The 18206-nt window shown below is 37.7% G+C and overlaps 2 protein-coding genes and 1 long non-coding RNA gene across 3 annotated transcripts; 1 reads left to right on the top strand and 2 right to left on the bottom strand.

The window, feature by feature from the left end:
• Nucleotides 1-600: 600 nt before the first annotated feature.
• On the bottom strand, nt 601-8570 carry LOC147831423 (uncharacterized). The gene is made up of 3 exons (XM_087303586.1): nt 8544-8570; nt 7755-7864; nt 601-4729 (listed from the first exon to the last, which is right to left on the bottom strand). The coding sequence occupies exons 2-3, from the start codon at nt 7807-7809 to the stop codon at nt 3570-3572; spliced, it is 1215 nt and encodes a 404-aa protein (XP_087159712.1). The 5' UTR covers nt 7810-7864; nt 8544-8570; the 3' UTR covers nt 601-3569.
• Nucleotides 8571-9470: 900 nt separating this feature from the next.
• On the bottom strand, nt 9471-18204 carry LOC100536587 (uncharacterized). Its single transcript, NM_001446858.1, has 3 exons — nt 18178-18204; nt 12862-12971; nt 9471-12522 (listed from the first exon to the last, which is right to left on the bottom strand). The coding sequence occupies exons 2-3, from the start codon at nt 12914-12916 to the stop codon at nt 11243-11245; spliced, it is 1335 nt and encodes a 444-aa protein (NP_001433787.1). The 5' UTR covers nt 12917-12971; nt 18178-18204; the 3' UTR covers nt 9471-11242.
• Nucleotides 14339-17148, top strand: LOC141380122 (uncharacterized). The gene is made up of 4 exons (XR_015521623.1): nt 14339-14411; nt 14805-14882; nt 15307-15366; nt 16000-17148. It is a non-coding gene; the product is annotated as an uncharacterized LOC141380122 (long non-coding RNA).
• Nucleotides 18205-18206: the final 2 nt, after the last annotated feature.

Raw genomic sequence — 18206 nt, forward strand, 5'->3', positions numbered from 1 at the left:
GGTGGGCAACAGTACAAGGTTTTTGCTGTTGCATTTTGCGCTTCAAAATGCGCCCCACATCCTCTATTAGAGACAGTTCAGGACTGCAGGCAGGCCAGTCAACAGTGTTGGGCAGTAGCTTTTACTAGCCTAACAAAAATAAATAAATAGCCAATAACTGGCCCTTATATGAGAAATATAAAGTCTTAATGAGGAAAATATAACCGCGATCACAAGTAAATACCTTTTATAACTATTAAGTGGAAAAAAAATAATAGCCCATAGTAGGCTAGCCTGTGTGTGGCAGCATTGCATCACCGTAAATGAAATCGGCCTATTTGGTTTCGGAATATAAAAAAAAACAAGCCTTCATTGTTTTTTCTAGGGATTTTATTTTTTGTTATTTCAAATTAAAAAAAAATTTAAATTAAATAAATTTTAGGTTTTGCTTTTCAGTTTTTTACCATAAAAAAAAGAAAAAAAAAAACGCCTCGTATTTCCTTCTTCAATATCCGTTTCTAAAATAACAATCCAATGACCAAAAGATACACGGACCATTTGTTACTACCTCTTGGCTCAACAATGAAGTATTAAAACCAAATAAAGATCCACACCAGAAAATCAAATCAACTTAAATGTATTTTAATAAAAAAATTTAAGTGAAATGATACATAAATATAAAGAAAACAAACAAACAAAAAAAACTCCAAAGCTGAAGAGGATGGATGAACGCTCATAGTCCTGTTCTCTTGAGCTGCGTCCCAAATGGCACACTATGCACTCATGCACTTACACTTAACAGTATAGTACGTGTGTAGTGTCATCCTAAACAGAGCGCTAATATTCATTTACTAAGCGGAAATTAAACCCATTTCACATTTTTGATGATGTTTGACGGTTGTCAAATCAGTTAAATAAATAAAGTACCAAATGAAACCTGCCTTGAGTTTTACCGCATTCACCACCGGGAGGCGCTATAATCACTCCCATAGGAGAATTTTGCTTTCTTAATCCAAAATAAATAAAGTAATCCAACATGTGCGCCTGAAAGCTCCGCCCCTTCCACTACAAGAGCAAACCTGCGCAGTGTTGCCAACTTAGCGAATTGGTCGCTAAATTTTGCGACTTTTTAGACCGCCCGAGCGGTCTTTTTCTAAAAAGCGACTAGCGACAAATCTAGCAACTTTTTTGTGTGTTACTAGAGATTTTTATAGACTGTCATTTGTCCATACTGTACCGTCCCTTCTCCTCTCAATGAGCTGTGGGTGATCGGCCCCTCCCCCGCCTCAGAGCACTGACAGGCGGCCCAGTCCTCCTCGTACAGCAGCCTCTCCCACCTGGAGCCTGACAGCAGATCACCTCTCTTCATACCGACGGCAAATGATTTAGCACCGGCAGTGTGAAGGTATTCCCCTTGTACAGTCAACCCGATCTGCTTCTCCTTTATTTTAACAATTTAATTTGACCGTTTATTATTTTCTTGTTCACAATCACAGATATTTTAGAGACAGTTTCAAAACTTGTCTGAGTTTATTACGTCTAAGAAATTAGCAAATTCACTACACATCTACACTGATATACTGTATTCAAACAGCAATACATTGAGGTAAATTGACATGCTTATATAAAGCGAAGAGCAAATATAAATACCTCTATTATTGACTAATGGCTGTTAAACAAACAGAAATGGTAGAGCGTGATGACGTCAGTAATATGCAAATTAACATATAAGCGTATGACAAAGAGCTTAGCGCCCTTTTGTTGGAAATAGTTGGCAACAGTGAACCTGCGGTCGTTAAGTGCGTGAAGTGTCTATCATTATACACTTCATTTTACTGGCTGAATAAGTGCATCATCCGGGTTTTTAAAGTGCACTTACTATTTTAAGAGTTTTTAGTGTGAATGCACTACTTACACTCTTTATACTACAAAATGGCTTAGTATAGTGCATTAGTATGCGATTTGGGATGCACATTTGGTCTTTATCCAAACGCACATCACAGGTAACACTCGGTACCTGATCTAAACGTAAACACGGCAAAACACCGCACATGTTCAACACTCCAGAGCAGTGGTCACCAAACTTGTTCCTGGAGGGCCGGTATCCTGGAGATTTTAGCTCCAACCCAAATCAAACACACCTGAATAAGCTAATCAAGGTCTTACTAGGTACTTAAAAACATCCAGGCAGGTGTGTTGAGGCAAGTTGGAGCTAAATCCTGCAGGGACACCGGCCCTCCAGGACCGAGATTGGTGACCCCTGCTCCAGAGGAACACCAGATCACGAAACACCTTCATCTGGTGGACACTGTTTAACGGTACACAGAAACACTACAACCGTAACACCTCATGATGTATATTAAGCAATTGCCTTTTTAAAGAAATGTAACAATTAAAAAAAAAAAAGAAAAGTGAAAGCATCTTGAGTTTGTGTTTGCCACAAACCTTATTTAAGCATTTAACCGAAATCCCATTTAAAAAAAAAACACTGACTCTGGAATGAGGAAACCAGAAGTGCTAATATGCTAGCTGCTCACAAGTTTTTTCATACAAACTAGTGATGGGTCGTTCATGAACTATTCGTTAATTTTGAACGAATCTTCAATATGACTCGGGAACTACGAGTCCTCTCAGGGAGTGAATAGTTCATCCACGCGTGCGCACATTTGTGAAGGTGGTATCGTTCATTTCAAGTCTTCATCACATTGGCAGAAGCCAATCAAAAAGAATTGATCCGCTCACCTCTCGAGTCGTCTATCGGGTCTGAGTCACTCGTTCATCACGGGCCAATCATATGAGTTTAGAGCCGGAAAAAGAATTAAACCGTTCATCTCTCGAGTCCCCGGGTTTGAGTCATTCTGTCACGTAAACAACGAACGATCATGGCTTCTATCGGCTCAGACTGTGCATTGATTAAGATTATATGTGACTGTCAGTGTAACGTGAATGAACCCCTGACATTTGAAGACATGAAGAGCTGAGCTGAGCAAAGCGACGACAATACCTTCATAGACAGAAGAGCAGGTCAACATTAAAGTATTATTTTCTCCTTCTTATAGTATTCTATTTATGACTTATTTGTCGTGCGATCAACCTTTTGGGCTAGTTGTAGATGTGTTTGGAAGCAATTCGTAACATTTTAATAATATTTTGGCAAATTGAACCAAATGAACGAAATGACTCAAAAAAAGATTCGTTCATCTTGATGAACGAGACTCAAAGATCCGAGTCAGTAAAATGAGCTGAACTTCCCATCACTAATACAAACTGACCTCTTAGTTGCCCCAGTCTATTGATAAGCCGTGGTGAGTGTGGTCTTGAGTTGATCGCAGTCGACCAATCACAACAGTCAAGGTCATCAGCCAATCACCACAGATTTGCATGAAACAATAGAAGGGTTTGGATGAACCACGAACACAATCAAATGCATATTATAAGACAATAACAGTGTTCTGAGCTTATATTCACATCAGCCTGTTGTTGGAGACCCCAAAACCTAAATAGGACCTTTTATAATGTATAACAGGGGCTGATTAACTGAGAAATCTGATTTGTGTGAATATAGTGTAGAGCTTAGAGGAAGGGAGATTTCATTCTGCTTTTTTTAACTCGTGATTTTTCTCTCCAGTGTGAGTCCTCTCATGTGTTTTCAGGTGTCCTGAACGTCTGAATGTTTTGTCACAGTGTGAACACTGGTAAGGTTTCTCCTTAGTATGGATCATCTGGTGTCGTCTCAAGGTTCTAGCTGTAATAAAAGTCTTCCCACACTCTGAACACACAAAGTCTCTCACACCAGTGTGGATCTTCTGATGCCCTTTTAAATGTGACTGCACTGTGAAACCCTTCCCACACTCAGAGCATGAATACGGCCTCTCGTTTGAATGAAGTCTAAGATGGACCTTCAGCTCTGAAGGCCTCAAAAATGCTTTGCCGCACTGATCACATTTGTGTTTTTTCTCTCCGGTGTGGATCAGCATGTGTTCTTTAAGGCTCGATATTTTTGTGAAGCTCTTCCCACACTGAGTACATGTGAACGGTTTCTCTCCAGTGTGAATCAGTTTGTGATATGTAAGGCTACCAGACAGTCTGAATCTTTGGCCGCAGTCTAAACACACGTGAGGTTTCTCTCCAGTGTGGATCATCTGGTGCAGTTTCAAGTATTTATCTGTAGTAAAAGCCCTCCCACAGTCAATGCACACAAACTCTCTCACAGCAGTGTGGAGCTTCTGATGTTTCCTTAAAACTGTCGGGGTTGTTAAACTCTTTCCACACACAGGACATAAATAAAGCTTCTTCTTTGTGTGAACTCTAAGATGGTTCTTCAGGCCCAAAGGTCTCAAAAATGTTTTGCCGCATTGATCACATGTGTGTGTTTTCTCTCCAGTGTGAATCAGCATGTGTGTTTTCAGGTTTTCTGGAAAATTACATCTCTTGTCGCAGTGCGCACACTTGTACGGTTTCTCTCCAGTGTGAGTTCTCTCGTGGGATTTCAGGTTTCCTAAACGATTGAACCTCATGTCGCAGAGTGAACACTTGAAGGGTTTCTCTCCAGTGTGGATCATCATGTGAATCTTAAGCTTGTATTTGGAGCTGAAAGTCTTTCCACACTGAGTGCATGTCAAACATTTTACAGCTGTTTTCTCCATTGAAGCATCATGTTCAGTGTTTGTCTGAGTGTCTTCTTCCCTCTTGACATGATGTTTCTCCTTATCTTCGCTCAGTTCTTCACTCTCCTCCTTCACCACCACATCTGAAATTAATGTCACATGGTAAGAGTCTAGTTTTTATCCGTACAGTCAATTGATCATGAAAAAGAGCATTTAGTTTGGCTGAGATGTGTAAGTGGTCAAATATGTTTGCACTTTGTCTTTTATACGCTCTCAAAATGACTCCCTTCATAGACGTGACATTTAAAGATGTACTCTCACTAGTCAAGGTTGCGGTAATGTATTGTTTTGTTTTAAAGCATTTATTTACAAGAAAAGTTATTTGTCTGAAATTTGTGAGTTTTTCTTTGTGTTGTTGTATGCGTTTCCTTTTCTTGTGGTTCTCTCTCGCATGGTAAATCAGGTGTAAGCATGTGGAGACTTTCTGGTAGAGATGGCTGACGTGAAACGCTCGTGCAGATTCGCACTATAACATCAGAAAGATCCGACCCTTCTTATCTGAACATGCAGCTCAACTCCTTGTTCAAGCTCTTGTTCTCTCCAAACTGGATTAATGCAACTCTCTACTAGCTGGGCTTCCAGCTAACTCTATCAAGCCTCTTCAACTGCTCCAGAATGCAGCAGCACGAGTTGTCTTCAATGAACCTAAAAGAGCACATGTCACTCCGCTGCTCATCCGTTTGCACTGGCTGCCAGTTGCTGCTCGCATCAAATTCAAAACTCTGATGTTTGCTTACAAAGTGACTTCTGGCCTTGCTCCTTCTTATCTGCTCTCGCTTCTGCAGATGTATGTGCCCTCCAGAAACTTGCGTTCTGTGAATGAACGTCGCCTCCTGGTTCCATCCCAAAGAGGGAAGAAATCACTTTCGCGAACGCTCACGCTCAATCTGCCCAGTTGGTGGAATAAACTCCCTAACTGCATCAGAACAGCAGAGTCACTCGCTACTTTCAAGAAACGACTAAAAACCCAACTATTTAGTCTCCACTACACTTCCTAATCTGCAATTGCCTCTCTGAATATCACACTAATTGTACAAAAAAAAAAATACTAATACTACTAATACTTCCCTTCTTAGACTTTACAGACCTGAAACTTGCCTTTAGTACTTATTCATTGTTGCTCTTATAGTTGTGTAAATTGCTTCCTTGTCCTCATTTGTAAGTCACTTTGGATAAAAGCGTCTGCTAAATGACTAAATGTAAATGTAAAATGTAAACTGCCGTTTCGACACAGCGTCGAGATCCCGGAGCGCAAGGGTTTTGAAACACAGCACTGAAGCATGATCCGCAACACCCAGGCCATGTGACATAGGTGATTCGAAACATCGGCCATTTCAGAAGAGTTTCAAGACCTGGCGAATCTGCATATGACTGACAGGGTCAGAATGAATCTCTTTCTTAAATAGCCTCGTGGACTGCGCGACATTTTTTATCCCCTTCCGTGTGGATCATGCATCCCCGGTGCAAAAAAAAAGCTACAGCTCCTCTGGAGGCGTGAAGTTCCAAGAACATTTCCTGAGTCTGAAGCAATGATGGTAAGATGCTCCCATTCCTATAACGTCGCTTGACGTTCGGCGTGGATCTGTCAAATGTCAAGAATTAACGTTGTGCGAGGATTTAACGAAAAGTTCTGCGAATCCCAATGCCTTAAAAATCAGCTGCATCCCAGGATCATTCCACTACATGGCATTCCAAGACAGTTCTTTTGATCCCCTTTATGTGCACTTGCATTAAAGCCCTCATCCATTGTTTTGTTCACATGCTTTTCCGAGTTTTTGTGGACAATACCTTAATCGCAAACGCCTTAAAACCTACAGTCTAAAGTGCACATTAAGGCTGCCAGGGACACTGCTACGCTGCATGAACCTTGGCGCAACGAGATTGAGTTGCTTTGTCAGTGTTACTGTATCACTCGGACATGGTGCCAGAGAGTTAAGGCTGATTTGTACTTCCGCATCAAACGCACGCGTATACTACGGCGCCCACAGCCCTACACTGTGTGCATCGCTGATGTGCACCTCTCAAAAAATGTAACTACATATCGCAACGACGCGTAGCGCAAGCTCTGTGATTGGTTGGCTTGGTAGCGCTGACGAGTCTGGACGGGACCGAGAGTCGCGCGAGCCAAATTGTTTACAAGTGTGGAGTCCCGTGAAGGAGCTCCGGATGGAAAGTTTTGTTTTGTGTTTACCTCATAGTTAAAGTTGTTGCACGTCCGCCGGTTCCTGCCTCAAAATGAGCGAGTTTCTTTAAAAAATAAATACAATGTACTTACTGTGTTCATAAAGTATTGGAGAACACTTGTGGTGCTCTTGAGTTGGGATAGAGGTTGGGTTAGAGACAGGTTTGGTGGTGTGGGTAGGTTTAAGGGTGGGTTAAGGTGTAGGAAATGGTCAGCAGTGTTTCTGCAAATGTAATTACTAAGGTAATTACATACAGGTATTTAATTAAGCATAAGTACACAATAAATACATGTATTTAGACAATAAGTACATTGTAACAAACTATTAGTTCCTGTGTAAGTACATATTAGTTAAGGTCACTTAATATAAAGTGGGACCCTATTGCGACAAACATACAGAGACGCATGTGATGAGGAGGGTTTTCTCATGTTTCATTGTTAGTAGGGAGGTCAGTGAATGTTGTTTAATTTGTTTTAATTTATGTGCAGGTAAGAGGGTTTAAATTTTAGTTGTTGAATTTTAGTTTTTTATTTTGACTATACCTCCGCATTATAATTATGTCTCCTCTAAACCTAAATGTCAAATAAATCTGACATTTCCTTGGTCAATCGCCTTGGTTGTTTTCTTTTCTTAATGGGAGATGAGACTCCGGTCTGCTCATTAACTTTAGAAGTGTCCAATATAATTTCATTTTATCAATGGTTACGGGTCTGGCTTGCTTTGTGGAGTCGTGCAATGTTTAAAGTATGCAACTGAGCACAATAGTCACGATTGATAGACGTCATTTTCAAAAGGTGAGTATGCAAGAACTGGATGCTCTTGCAGTTTATTGGTGGGGATCTAATTCAACATAAAATTATTTTACTTTGTGAAAGAATGAATGAAAACTTCTGGAAAAGGGGGGAGTAATGAAAAAAACACAAACCTATTAGTTCTTCAGTCTCTTCCTGTTTAATTCTGCAGGGTTCTGGGTCACTCATCTTCTCACTGTCCTTCAATAAACTCTGTCTTTGTCTTTCACTGATGGTGGCAGAGCTTCAGGAGAAGAAACAGAGAAATCTGATTCATTTACACTGAGTGAGGAAATAAACACATTGTGATGTTATATCTTGTGATACAATATGTGATATGCTCAAGTCAGGTGACACCAATGAAATTACCTTAAATTTGTAGATCTGAATATTGATGAGCGTCAGACTATACTCATTAAAGAAACAATCAGGATCAGTAGCAAATCAGAAAATTTTACAATGTTTACAGGACGCGCTCATCACTATTGTAATTAATTAAAAAAAAATTTAATTGCATTTATATCAGTGTATAGTTTTATTAAGTATACACACCAATAAAGTAATCAGATTGTCATCAGTCGTGCGTCTCTACAGAAACTCACAAATCACGCTGGAAAATAAAGATTTAATATCTCTGCACAAAAATTCATACACGTTTATTCCCATTGTTTCCCTTAAGAATAAGATACTTTGAGATATTGCTCATTAACGCTGATAAACCTTAACACACTGACAGAAAACTCAAACACATTCACTCATATTGTCCTGTCAGAGCTCCTCTCCGCCTGCTGTATTGTTTTGGTCAGCAGACACACAGATAGAGGTGAACTCAATGCAGAAACTAGTCGCAGATTGTCGCTTTAATAAACTGTAAAGTGTGTTTTATTGTTGTGTAAACACGAGAAAAAGCGTCAACGACTCACCTCAGCTCTGAAGACTCGACGCTGAATGAACGCGTCAGACAGCGTTGACGTCATCACGGCGAGGCGGGCGCAACGGAAAATCGTCAAAATCGCGCAAAACAAAAATACTGCAATGGTAATGTAAAACGATCACGTTAAAATGTCAGTAAACAATTATATACACTTTACACACTTATTCACACATTTGTATTATAAACAGGCAAGAGTCAGACTGCACTATGGTCAGCAGTATCTTCATAAAACGGTTTTATTAAAATAAATGATCAACAAATGAATCTGTCATGACGGTCTCTATCTACACACTATCAATCTCCAATTACAACCCTAAATCAAAAAACGTTGGGACAGTATAGAAAAAAAGAAGAAAAAAAAGAAAGTAGTGATCTCTAAATTTACTTTGGCTTCTGTTTCATCGCAAATCACTTATTTATTTTTAAATAAACACCTATTCCATTTTTGGTTCTAGCAACATGTTTAAAAAAAAAGTTGTATCAGGAAGGCATTTATTACTGTGTAATGTTCCCATTCCTTTTCACAACACTTAAAAGCAGTTTAGGGACTGAAGACACCAAGTGATGAAGTGTTTCAAGTGTAATTTTGTCCCATTCTTACAGCAAAACAAGTCTTAAGGCGGGCAACAGTACGTGGTCTTTGTTGTCGCATTTGCACTTCAAATTGTGCCACACATTCTCCATTGGAGACAGATCGGGACTGCAGGCAGGCCAGTCAATTACTTGTATCTTCTTTCGAGATTTTGTTAAGACATATTTTCCTCATTACAGCCGGTTATATACACAATACTGTATATATATATATATATATATATATATATATATATATATATATATATATATATATATATATATAATATATATATAATTAATTTTTTACATAGCAGCATTTTAAATGGAACAACATATCTGACGATATACGAGTTACTTTAATGAATAGTTTTCGGAAAATAAAGTTTATTGTTAAAATTACTTCCACATCAGTAGTGAGAGTAACATTGAACATTCGTTTGGAATCATTGCATACATTTCAACAAGTCATCTCTCCGAAATCAAAATAAGCATCATTCAATCTGTCTTCAAAAGCGGACTATCGGACATTAAAAAAAACTGTAATACAGTTGATAATGAGCTTGAAGCGCGCTGCTATGTACATCTTCACTGCAAATACAGCCTATTCTATTGCAAAATACAACCTATAATAAATATATATCAGTAGGTTATTTTTTTTTAATCAATAAAATTCAGGTATTAAAAATCGGCAGGCTATGCTAGAAAATGGACATATTTTAAAATTGCTTCTTTTTGCTGTCATTCAATGTGTTTTTGGTCAATATCAGTCAATGCATTCTAACTTTGAGCATAAGCAGCGCTGCAAAACAGACCGTCAGATTGCTAGCGCTAAAATGCCATATTTGTGAACAAATATTCGTGAATTGTGTTTATTTTATGAATTACTGTTTAGCTTCTAATGTTTTAACTCTCATAACATTATGATGTCCCATATTTTAGGCTGCTGCTATAATTTGCACATGGCTATATGGATTTATGGATAGACCCAATGTAGTGGGGTGATGACGTACGCGCACAACTCATCCGCAGCTATAGTCTGTTTTTAAAAGACACAGGATGCTTATCAGGGTGTTTGTGTAGCATGCTTCCTTTCAGATCAAATTAATCGTTCATTTTTATTTTAAAACACTATGACTTATTGAAATGTGCATAACTAACACCTGTATTAATGCCTCCCTCACTCAAAATAATTCATGGACAAACTTTGGGAAGTGGAAGTATTATGGTTTAACAATATTCAAACTTTCATTTCAGAAAAGTGTTCAGTAAAGCAACGTAAGGCTTGATTTAACGTCAAAATAAAGGTTGTTCCATTTGAAACATGCTAACATAAAATAAATATATAGCCAATAAAAGGCCCTTATACGAGAAATATGTCATCTTATAGAGGAAAAAATGTCCGCTATCACAAGAAAATATTCTTTATAACATTAATAAGTGGAAAAAACAAAAGCCCATTGTAGGCTAGCCTGTGTGGCAGCATTGCGTCACCCTGAATGAGGCTTTGGAAAATAGAAAACAAGCCTTCATTCGTTTTGTTTTCTGGGAATTTTATTTTGTTGTTATTCGTAATAAAAAATGACAATCAAATCATTATTAATTTTTGCTTTTCCATTTTTTGACCACAAAAAACGCCTCGTATTTCAATATGTTTTTCAACTTTTAAAAATAAAAAATAAAAAAAGGCTCGTTTATCCGTTTCTAAATATATAACCTAAAATATACACGGACCCAATCCAGACCATTTCAGCTCAATGACGTATAATAATCTTTTTACAGAAGCGGAATCGATTTAAAAAGTCAAGAGTGATGTGTTTAGTGTCGTAGAATATCGTAGAATATCGTATTTTTCGTAGAAAATCGTGAAAGGGACCCAGAACTGCTAACATGCTAACTGCTTACAGGTTTTTGCATACAAACTGACGCCATAGTTGCTCCAGTATATTGATAAGCCGTGGTGAGCATTTCCTATCAGTCTTGCATTGAACGCAATCGACCAATCACCGGAGATTAGCGTCACACTATGGAAGGGTTTGGATCAATTGTTGGGATCAATTGGTAAAAATGACTGCATATTATAAGACAATGACAGTGTTCTTTGAGCTTGTATTCACATCAGCCTGTTGTTGGAGACCCCAAAACCAAAACAGGACCTTTTATAATGTATAACAGGGGCTGATTAACTGAGAAATCTGGTGTGTGTGAATATAGTGTAGAGCTTTCAGGAAGGGAGATTTCATTCTGCTTTTTTAACTCGTGATTTTTCTCTCCAGTGTGAGTCCTCTCATGTTTTTTCAGGTGTCCTGAATGTCTGAATGTTTTGTTGCAGTGTGAACACGGGTAAGGGAGCTCTCGAGTGTGGATCATCTGGTGCCGTCTCAAGCCTCCAGCTCTAATGAAACTCTTCCCACAATCAAAGCAGACGAACTCTCTCACACCAGTGTGGATCTTCTGATGTTTTTTTAAATTTGACTGCAATATGAAACTCTTCCCACACTCAGAGCATGAATACGGCCTCTCGTTTGAATGAATTCTAAGGTGGTCCTTCAGCTCTGAAGGCCTCAAAAATGTTTTTCTGCACTGATCACATTTGTGTTTTTTCTCACCAGTGTGGATCAGCATGTGTGCACTGAGGCTTGATAGTTGTGTGAAACTCTTCCCACATTGAGTACATGTGAACGGTTTCTCTCCAGTGTGAATCATTTTGTGATATTTAAGGGTACAAGACAGTCTGAATCTCCTACCGCAGTCTGAACACGCGTGAGGTTTCTCTCCAGTGTGAATCATCTGGTGGCGTTTCAAGTATTTAACTTTAGTAAAAGTCCTCCCACAGTCAAAGCAGAAAAACTCTCCCACACCAGTGTGGATCTTCTGATGTTTTCCTAAAACTATCGGGGATGTAAAACTCTTTCCACACTCAGGACAGGAGTAAAGATTCTCGTTTGTGTGAACTCTAAGATGGCTCTTTAGCCCTGAAGGCCTTAAAAAAGTTTTGCCGCATTGATCACATTGGTGTGTTTTCTCTCCAGTGTGGAGCAGCATGTGTGTTTTCAGGTTTTCTGAAAAATTAAATCTCTTGTCGCAGTGTGCACACTTGTACGGTTTCTCTCCAGTGTGAGTTCTCTCGTGGGATTTCAGGTTTCCTAAACGATTGAACCTCATGTCGCAGTGTGAACACTTGAAGGGTTTCTCTCCAGTGTGGATCATCATGTGAATCTTAAGATTAGATTTGGAGCTTAAACTCTTTCCACACTGGGTGCAGGTCAAACATTGTACAGCTGTTTTTTCCATTGAAGCACCATGTTCACTGTTTGTGTGAGTGTCTTCTTCACTCTTGACATGATGTTTCTCCTCATCTTCACTCAGTTCTTCACTCTCCTCCTTCACCAACACATCTGAAAATTAACAAGTCACAATTTAAGAGTCTAGACTTGATCTGTACTGTAATCATACATGTCAACCCTCCAGTTTTTCCCCAGGATTCTCCTGTATTTTACAGTTTTATCCTGCTAGACTGGAAGGGCATCGGCTGTGTAAAACATATGCTGGATAAGTTGGCGGTTCATTCCGCTGTGGCGACTCCTGATTAATAAAGAAACTTAGCCGAAAAGAAAATGAATGGATGCTCTTGCAGTTTATTGTGGGGATCTAATTTAATTAAAAAAAAAATTGACTTTGCAAAGGAATGAATGCAAACTTCTGGAAAAGGGGGGAGTAATGAAAAAAACACAAACCTATTAGTTCTTCAGTCTCTTCCTGTTTAATTCTGCAGGGTTCTGGATCACTCATCTTCACACTGTCCTTCAATAAACTCTGTCTTTGTCTTTCACTGATGGCGGCAGAGCTTCAGGAGAACAAACAGAGAAATCTAATTCATTTACACTGATTGATGGAATGAATACATTATGATGTTATATCTTGTGATACAATATGTGATTATGTTGAAGGATTCGGATTTCTGCTTTCCAATCTGTCTCATCATGGACCAACGTTTATCCTCCCCATCATCCTGTTTCTCAGTATTTAACTGTGAATTGATTTGAATTAATGAGTAAGTTAACACATTGCTTAATATTAGAATGTTCAGTGCATTTGCCTGTCTCTTTATACCTATTTTCAGAAGTCACAAATCTAGGTCAGAGGTCACAGAGACCTTCAGTGGAACTGAGGGCTGAGGACTGGAAGCAACTGTTTCTATTGTTATTTCTAGTAGTTAATACTGTCTAAAATATCTAAAGTGATTTTGCTATTTTTACTGTTAATTCTTTTAAAGTGATTCTTCTTTTATTCAAGATAGACTTTGTATAGTAAGAATATAACTGGCTGAATGTAGATTATACCGGTTTTAAACCAGTTTTGATAAAGACGGCTGGGAATACACTCAGCCTTGAATAAGAAACAAATTATACTTTGTGTGTGTGTGTGTTCTATTTGATTGTTGATCCGTTTCACAGGTCTGGAGTCAGCTCTAATCAGTCTAAGGGATGTCTGACGTTTATGCTTAAGATATTGTTCAGAATATACGCACGAACCCCACGTGAAAATGTTCCTAGTCTATCTGTGTTTTAACCAATCAGGTTAGGACACCTATATGTGTGACGCAGTTAATGACGTTATGTGAGAGTATAATTGTTATTGATTGGTGATTGTAAGCAGAGCGGCCTACCCAGCAAACAATGAGTTGGCGGACCGTCGGCGTTTTTTGGTCGGCACAAATTCAGCGGCTTGATACGGGCGGACCGCCGTCGGCTCACCAGCGGGAAGCCGCCCATTCTAAAAGTTATGTCGGCTCACCGGCGTTTTTTTGGGTGGCACGCCGCCAGCGGGTTACCGTGGGTGGACCGCCGTCGGGACACGAGTGGCTATCCGATGGCCCACCCGGTGATGTTTTTAATGTTGTTGGCTGTTCTGTACCTGATATAAGTACTTTTGTTTAACACTTTTTACATTTAAAACGAATGAGGCACTAAATAAAAATATAGTTATTAATAAAAGCAAAGTTTAGTAGGCCTATATAAAACTAAAAGAGGTTTTAAATATAACAGGTTATTATTAAAACAAAACAAAATTAAGTTTAAAAATCAAGATTTAATATTAAAGTCATTATTTAATATGTTTATAAATTGTTTAAATGTTTATGTAAATGCTGCGTGACTTTAAAGTGTCCATTACCGAGCCCCATTCAAGCACTGCAGCAGAGAGCGTTGTTATGGAAACGGAGCAACGACACGACACCTGACCGTCAACAGCACTTCTCTCATGCGGCAGTTTTCACTAATTTCAGGTAAGTTTAGTCGCTAAAATCACGCAAATGTTACATACAACTGTTTCTGACACTTTTCTTACTGGTAATTGACATATTTCTGTTGAACATGTTTTTTATAGAGACTGTTGTGTCTTTGGAAAAAGTCCGTTAGAGTCTTAGCAGAGGTAACGTTAGCATTAGGCTAACGTTAGCTATTGTTTATAAAAGTGTTGGCTTTTAATTACATTTTATGTGTAGATGAGAGGTTTGACAATGTTTTATTGGAGGTAGTCTACTTTATTTAGCCTAAAATAAGCACTGTACTGTCAACAAGAGCGAATTAAAATGTTAAAGTTAGTACATATGTGTTACTTTGATATTTCACAGTAATGTAAACTAATATTAATTTTAAAAAGTGCTCTGTGGTTTCAGGAGTGACAAAATTACCCCTACAACAGAAGAGAAGAGCCAAGATGAAGGTAGCTATTCACAGAGCTGGAGGAAACACAGGTAAAACTATAATTAACTATTAAATAGATTAATGTGCATTTTTATAAGAAATCCCTACATTATCATGTACATGATACATGTCTTGATTGCAGTTATTTTAAAGTTTTGACATCTAAACATAAGTGAGTGGTTTTAAAAAATTGTTTACATTGCTTTTCTCAAAGCTGAATTTACAGCATCAGTGCTCCAGTCCAAAATGTAATATTGTATTTATAATTTGCTGCTGATCAAGCAAGATTTTTTTTATTTTTATCATGTTTTGTTATTTCAGGATTCATTGATGAATAGAAAGTTTAAATTGAAAAGTATTTGAATTAGAAATCTTAACTCTCTTCTGATTAGTTTTATGCACCCTTGTTTAATACAAGTATCCATTTCTTAAAATGTGTTAGTAATATATACATTTTTTATTACTTTTTTCTAGATTTTTGATCGTCCTCCACTCACTCTACCACTTTGTTTTCCTTGCCAGACTTCATTTAAGGTAAGTAATTTTATAGTGACACTTAAAAGTATTCCCAATGATAAATTTTATTAATGTTAATATTAATATCAACTGCATCAAACAAATTAGCCTATTAGAATGATTTCTGAAGGGTCATCTGACACTGGAGTAATGATGCTAACAAATCAGCTTTGACCTCACATTAATAAAATACATGGTCACATTTTATTTTGATGGTCTGTTTGGTGAATTTAAGCTGCATTGCATCTACATGCCAACAAATTCTCATTAGATTATAAGTAGACTGTTAGGGTTGCGGTTAGGGTTGGTGTAAGTTGACATGTACTTGGTAAGTTTCTTATAGTCAGTTAAATGTCTGTTAAAGGAGCAGAATCAACAGATTTTAAGCAGACAGTCTATTAATACTCAAATGGACCATCAAAATAAAGTGTTACCAAATATATTTTAAAATGCATTGACATTAAAAATCATTATTTTAAACTGTAAAAATATTTCAGTGCTACTTTTAAACTGTAAATTAATGTTATCAATCAAATCAATGCAGTCTTGATGTCCAATAAAAAGACAATAAAAAATACAAACATTAATGTCCATAATGACCTAGTTACTGATGATGGACAAAAATGATGACTGATGATTCTGTTATTTCAGGATAAGAAAGAAGCCTGCTACAAGAGAGACAGCGGATGGGACCTTCAAAGACATTTTTATTAGGATCTGCTAATCATGAGGGGGCAGACGAAAGAACCTGCATTTTCCTTCAGCTTAATATCAGAGGTCACCACAGCGTAAGGAACTGGATATTACTTTGGCATATGTTTTACACAGCGGATGGCCTTCCAGCTGCAACCCAGCACTGTGAAACACCCATACACTCTCGTATTCACAGACACTTCTACACTATGTTCAAATTCACCTATAGCACAAGTGTTTGGACTGTGGTGGAAACCCACACCAAAACAGGGAGAACATGTAAACTCCACACAGAAATGCCAGCGGACCCAGTCGGGACTCATACCAGCAACCTTTTTGCTGTGAGGTGACAGTCTGAGCCACTGTGCTGCCCCAGTGTAGTTGTTAATAACCTCCAGATGTTTTAGTTTGATTTTGTAATAATAATGCACGTTTACATTTATTGTAATATGTATGTTTATATTTATCCACAATGTCATTTATTTTTATGTTATTTATAATAACGTTAAATGTCATAAGAATGTTATAATTTATTATAATATTATAATAAATAATTATAATAATGTTAAAATATAAATAATACAAGTTTATTTATAATGTTTTTAATAGTTTATTTTTATAATGAGAAGTCTCAAAGTTTGTCTTTATTATAGAAAACTCATTGTTGAATGGCTACCACTTTACAATAAGGTTGTATGTATTAGTTAATGTATTTACTACATAATAAACAATACAATTATTACAGTATTTATTCATCTTTGCTAATGTTGGTGAATGGAAAAAAGTTGTTAATTGTTTATTCATGTTAACTCGCAATGTATTAACTAATGTTAACAAGCATGACTGATTTTATTAATGCATTAGTAAATGCTGTACATAAATTATGCTGTACAGGTATTGTTCATATTAGTTCATATTTAAACCATTAACATTACTTATAAAACTACTGTACAATGTAACTGTTGTATGTATGTTGTTATATTATATTTGTATGTATTTTATATTTATTTTGTTATATTTGTTAACGTATGTGTTTTTGAAACATTTCATTAAGTGTTTAACGTATGCTCGTTATGCAGTATTATAAATAAATGTTATAATGATTAAGTATTTTGTACTTGATTTCATTATTGGACATATTTATATTGAATACAATTGTAAAGGCTAATATAATATTTAAAAATGACATGTGGACCGACCGTGGGCCGCCAGCAGACACTTATTTAAAACCAGCGGTGCGATGGCGGACCACCGTCGGAAAAGCGGCGGCAGCCGCTGGTGGGCCGCTGGAATAACGATGAGCAAATTGACGGTGGACCGCGGGCGGCGCCCGCCGGTGGACCGCCGACTTTGCCACCGGCGGGCCGCCAGTGGCCCGCTGGTCTTATGTTAGCTGGGTAGGAACTCATTGCGAGTGTTAAAGCTGGCTTCCACGGATGTAACTGCAAACTATCTTCAGTAAACTTGATTTATTTATTTAAATCTCTGACTCCGGCTCTTCTTCATCTACCAGACTGCTCATTCTTTGAATTAAACTGTAAACTATCCCTACAATGTGGTTTGCTCAATTCAGGTGATAACAATAGCATTAACTTACATTTGTAGATCTGAATATTGATGAGACTATAAACACTGCAGCAGATTTAATGAGCGTTTGCAGGATGAACTCATCACTATTGTAACAAAAAAAAAAGTTTTGTATTTATATCAGTGTATAGTTTTATTAAGTATTCACACCAATAAAGTAATCAGATTGTCAGCAGTCGCGCGTCTGTACAGAAACTGAGAAATCAGAAAAACCGTTAAAATAAAGGGCGCCAAAAACTATATTTAACATTTTCTGGACAAAATTCGCACATCTGCCGCAGAATATTCCCACAGTTTCCCTTCACATATCACTCATTTCGATTTTACAAATAACGTTACAAGCGCTGATAAACACAAACGTTAAACCCCAAACACATTCACTCATATTGTCCCCTCAGAGCTGCTCTCTGCCTGCTGTATTGTTCTGGTCAGCAGACACACAGATAGAGGTGAACTCAATGCAGAAACTAGTCGCAGATTGTCGCTTTAATAAACTGTAAAGTGTGTTTTATTGTTGTGTAAACACGAGAAAAAGCGAAAACGACTCACCTCAGCTCTGAAGACTCGACGCCGAATGA

This window comes from Danio rerio, chromosome 22 (assembly GCF_052040795.2).
Source record: "Danio rerio strain M-AB ecotype USA chromosome 22, GRCz13ab, whole genome shotgun sequence".
NCBI lineage: Eukaryota > Metazoa > Chordata > Actinopteri > Cypriniformes > Danionidae > Danio > Danio rerio.

What these genes read in the sequence shown, in the direction of transcription:
- LOC100536587 (NM_001446858.1), bottom strand. Translation starts at nt 12,916, where the DNA reads ATGAGTGATCCAGAACCCTGCAGAATTAAACAGGAAGAGACTGAAGAA. An exon ending in AGAGACTGAAGAACTAATAG is followed by an intron (nt 12,523 to 12,861) that starts GTTTGTGTTTTT and finishes GTTAATTTTCAG; the next exon opens with ATGTGTTGGTGAAGGAGGAG.
- LOC147831423 (XM_087303586.1), bottom strand. Translation starts at nt 7,809, where the DNA reads ATGAGTGACCCAGAACCCTGCAGAATTAAACAGGAAGAGACTGAAGAA. An exon ending in AGAGACTGAAGAACTAATAG is followed by an intron (nt 4,730 to 7,754) that starts GTTTGTGTTTTT and finishes CATTAATTTCAG; the next exon opens with ATGTGGTGGTGAAGGAGGAG.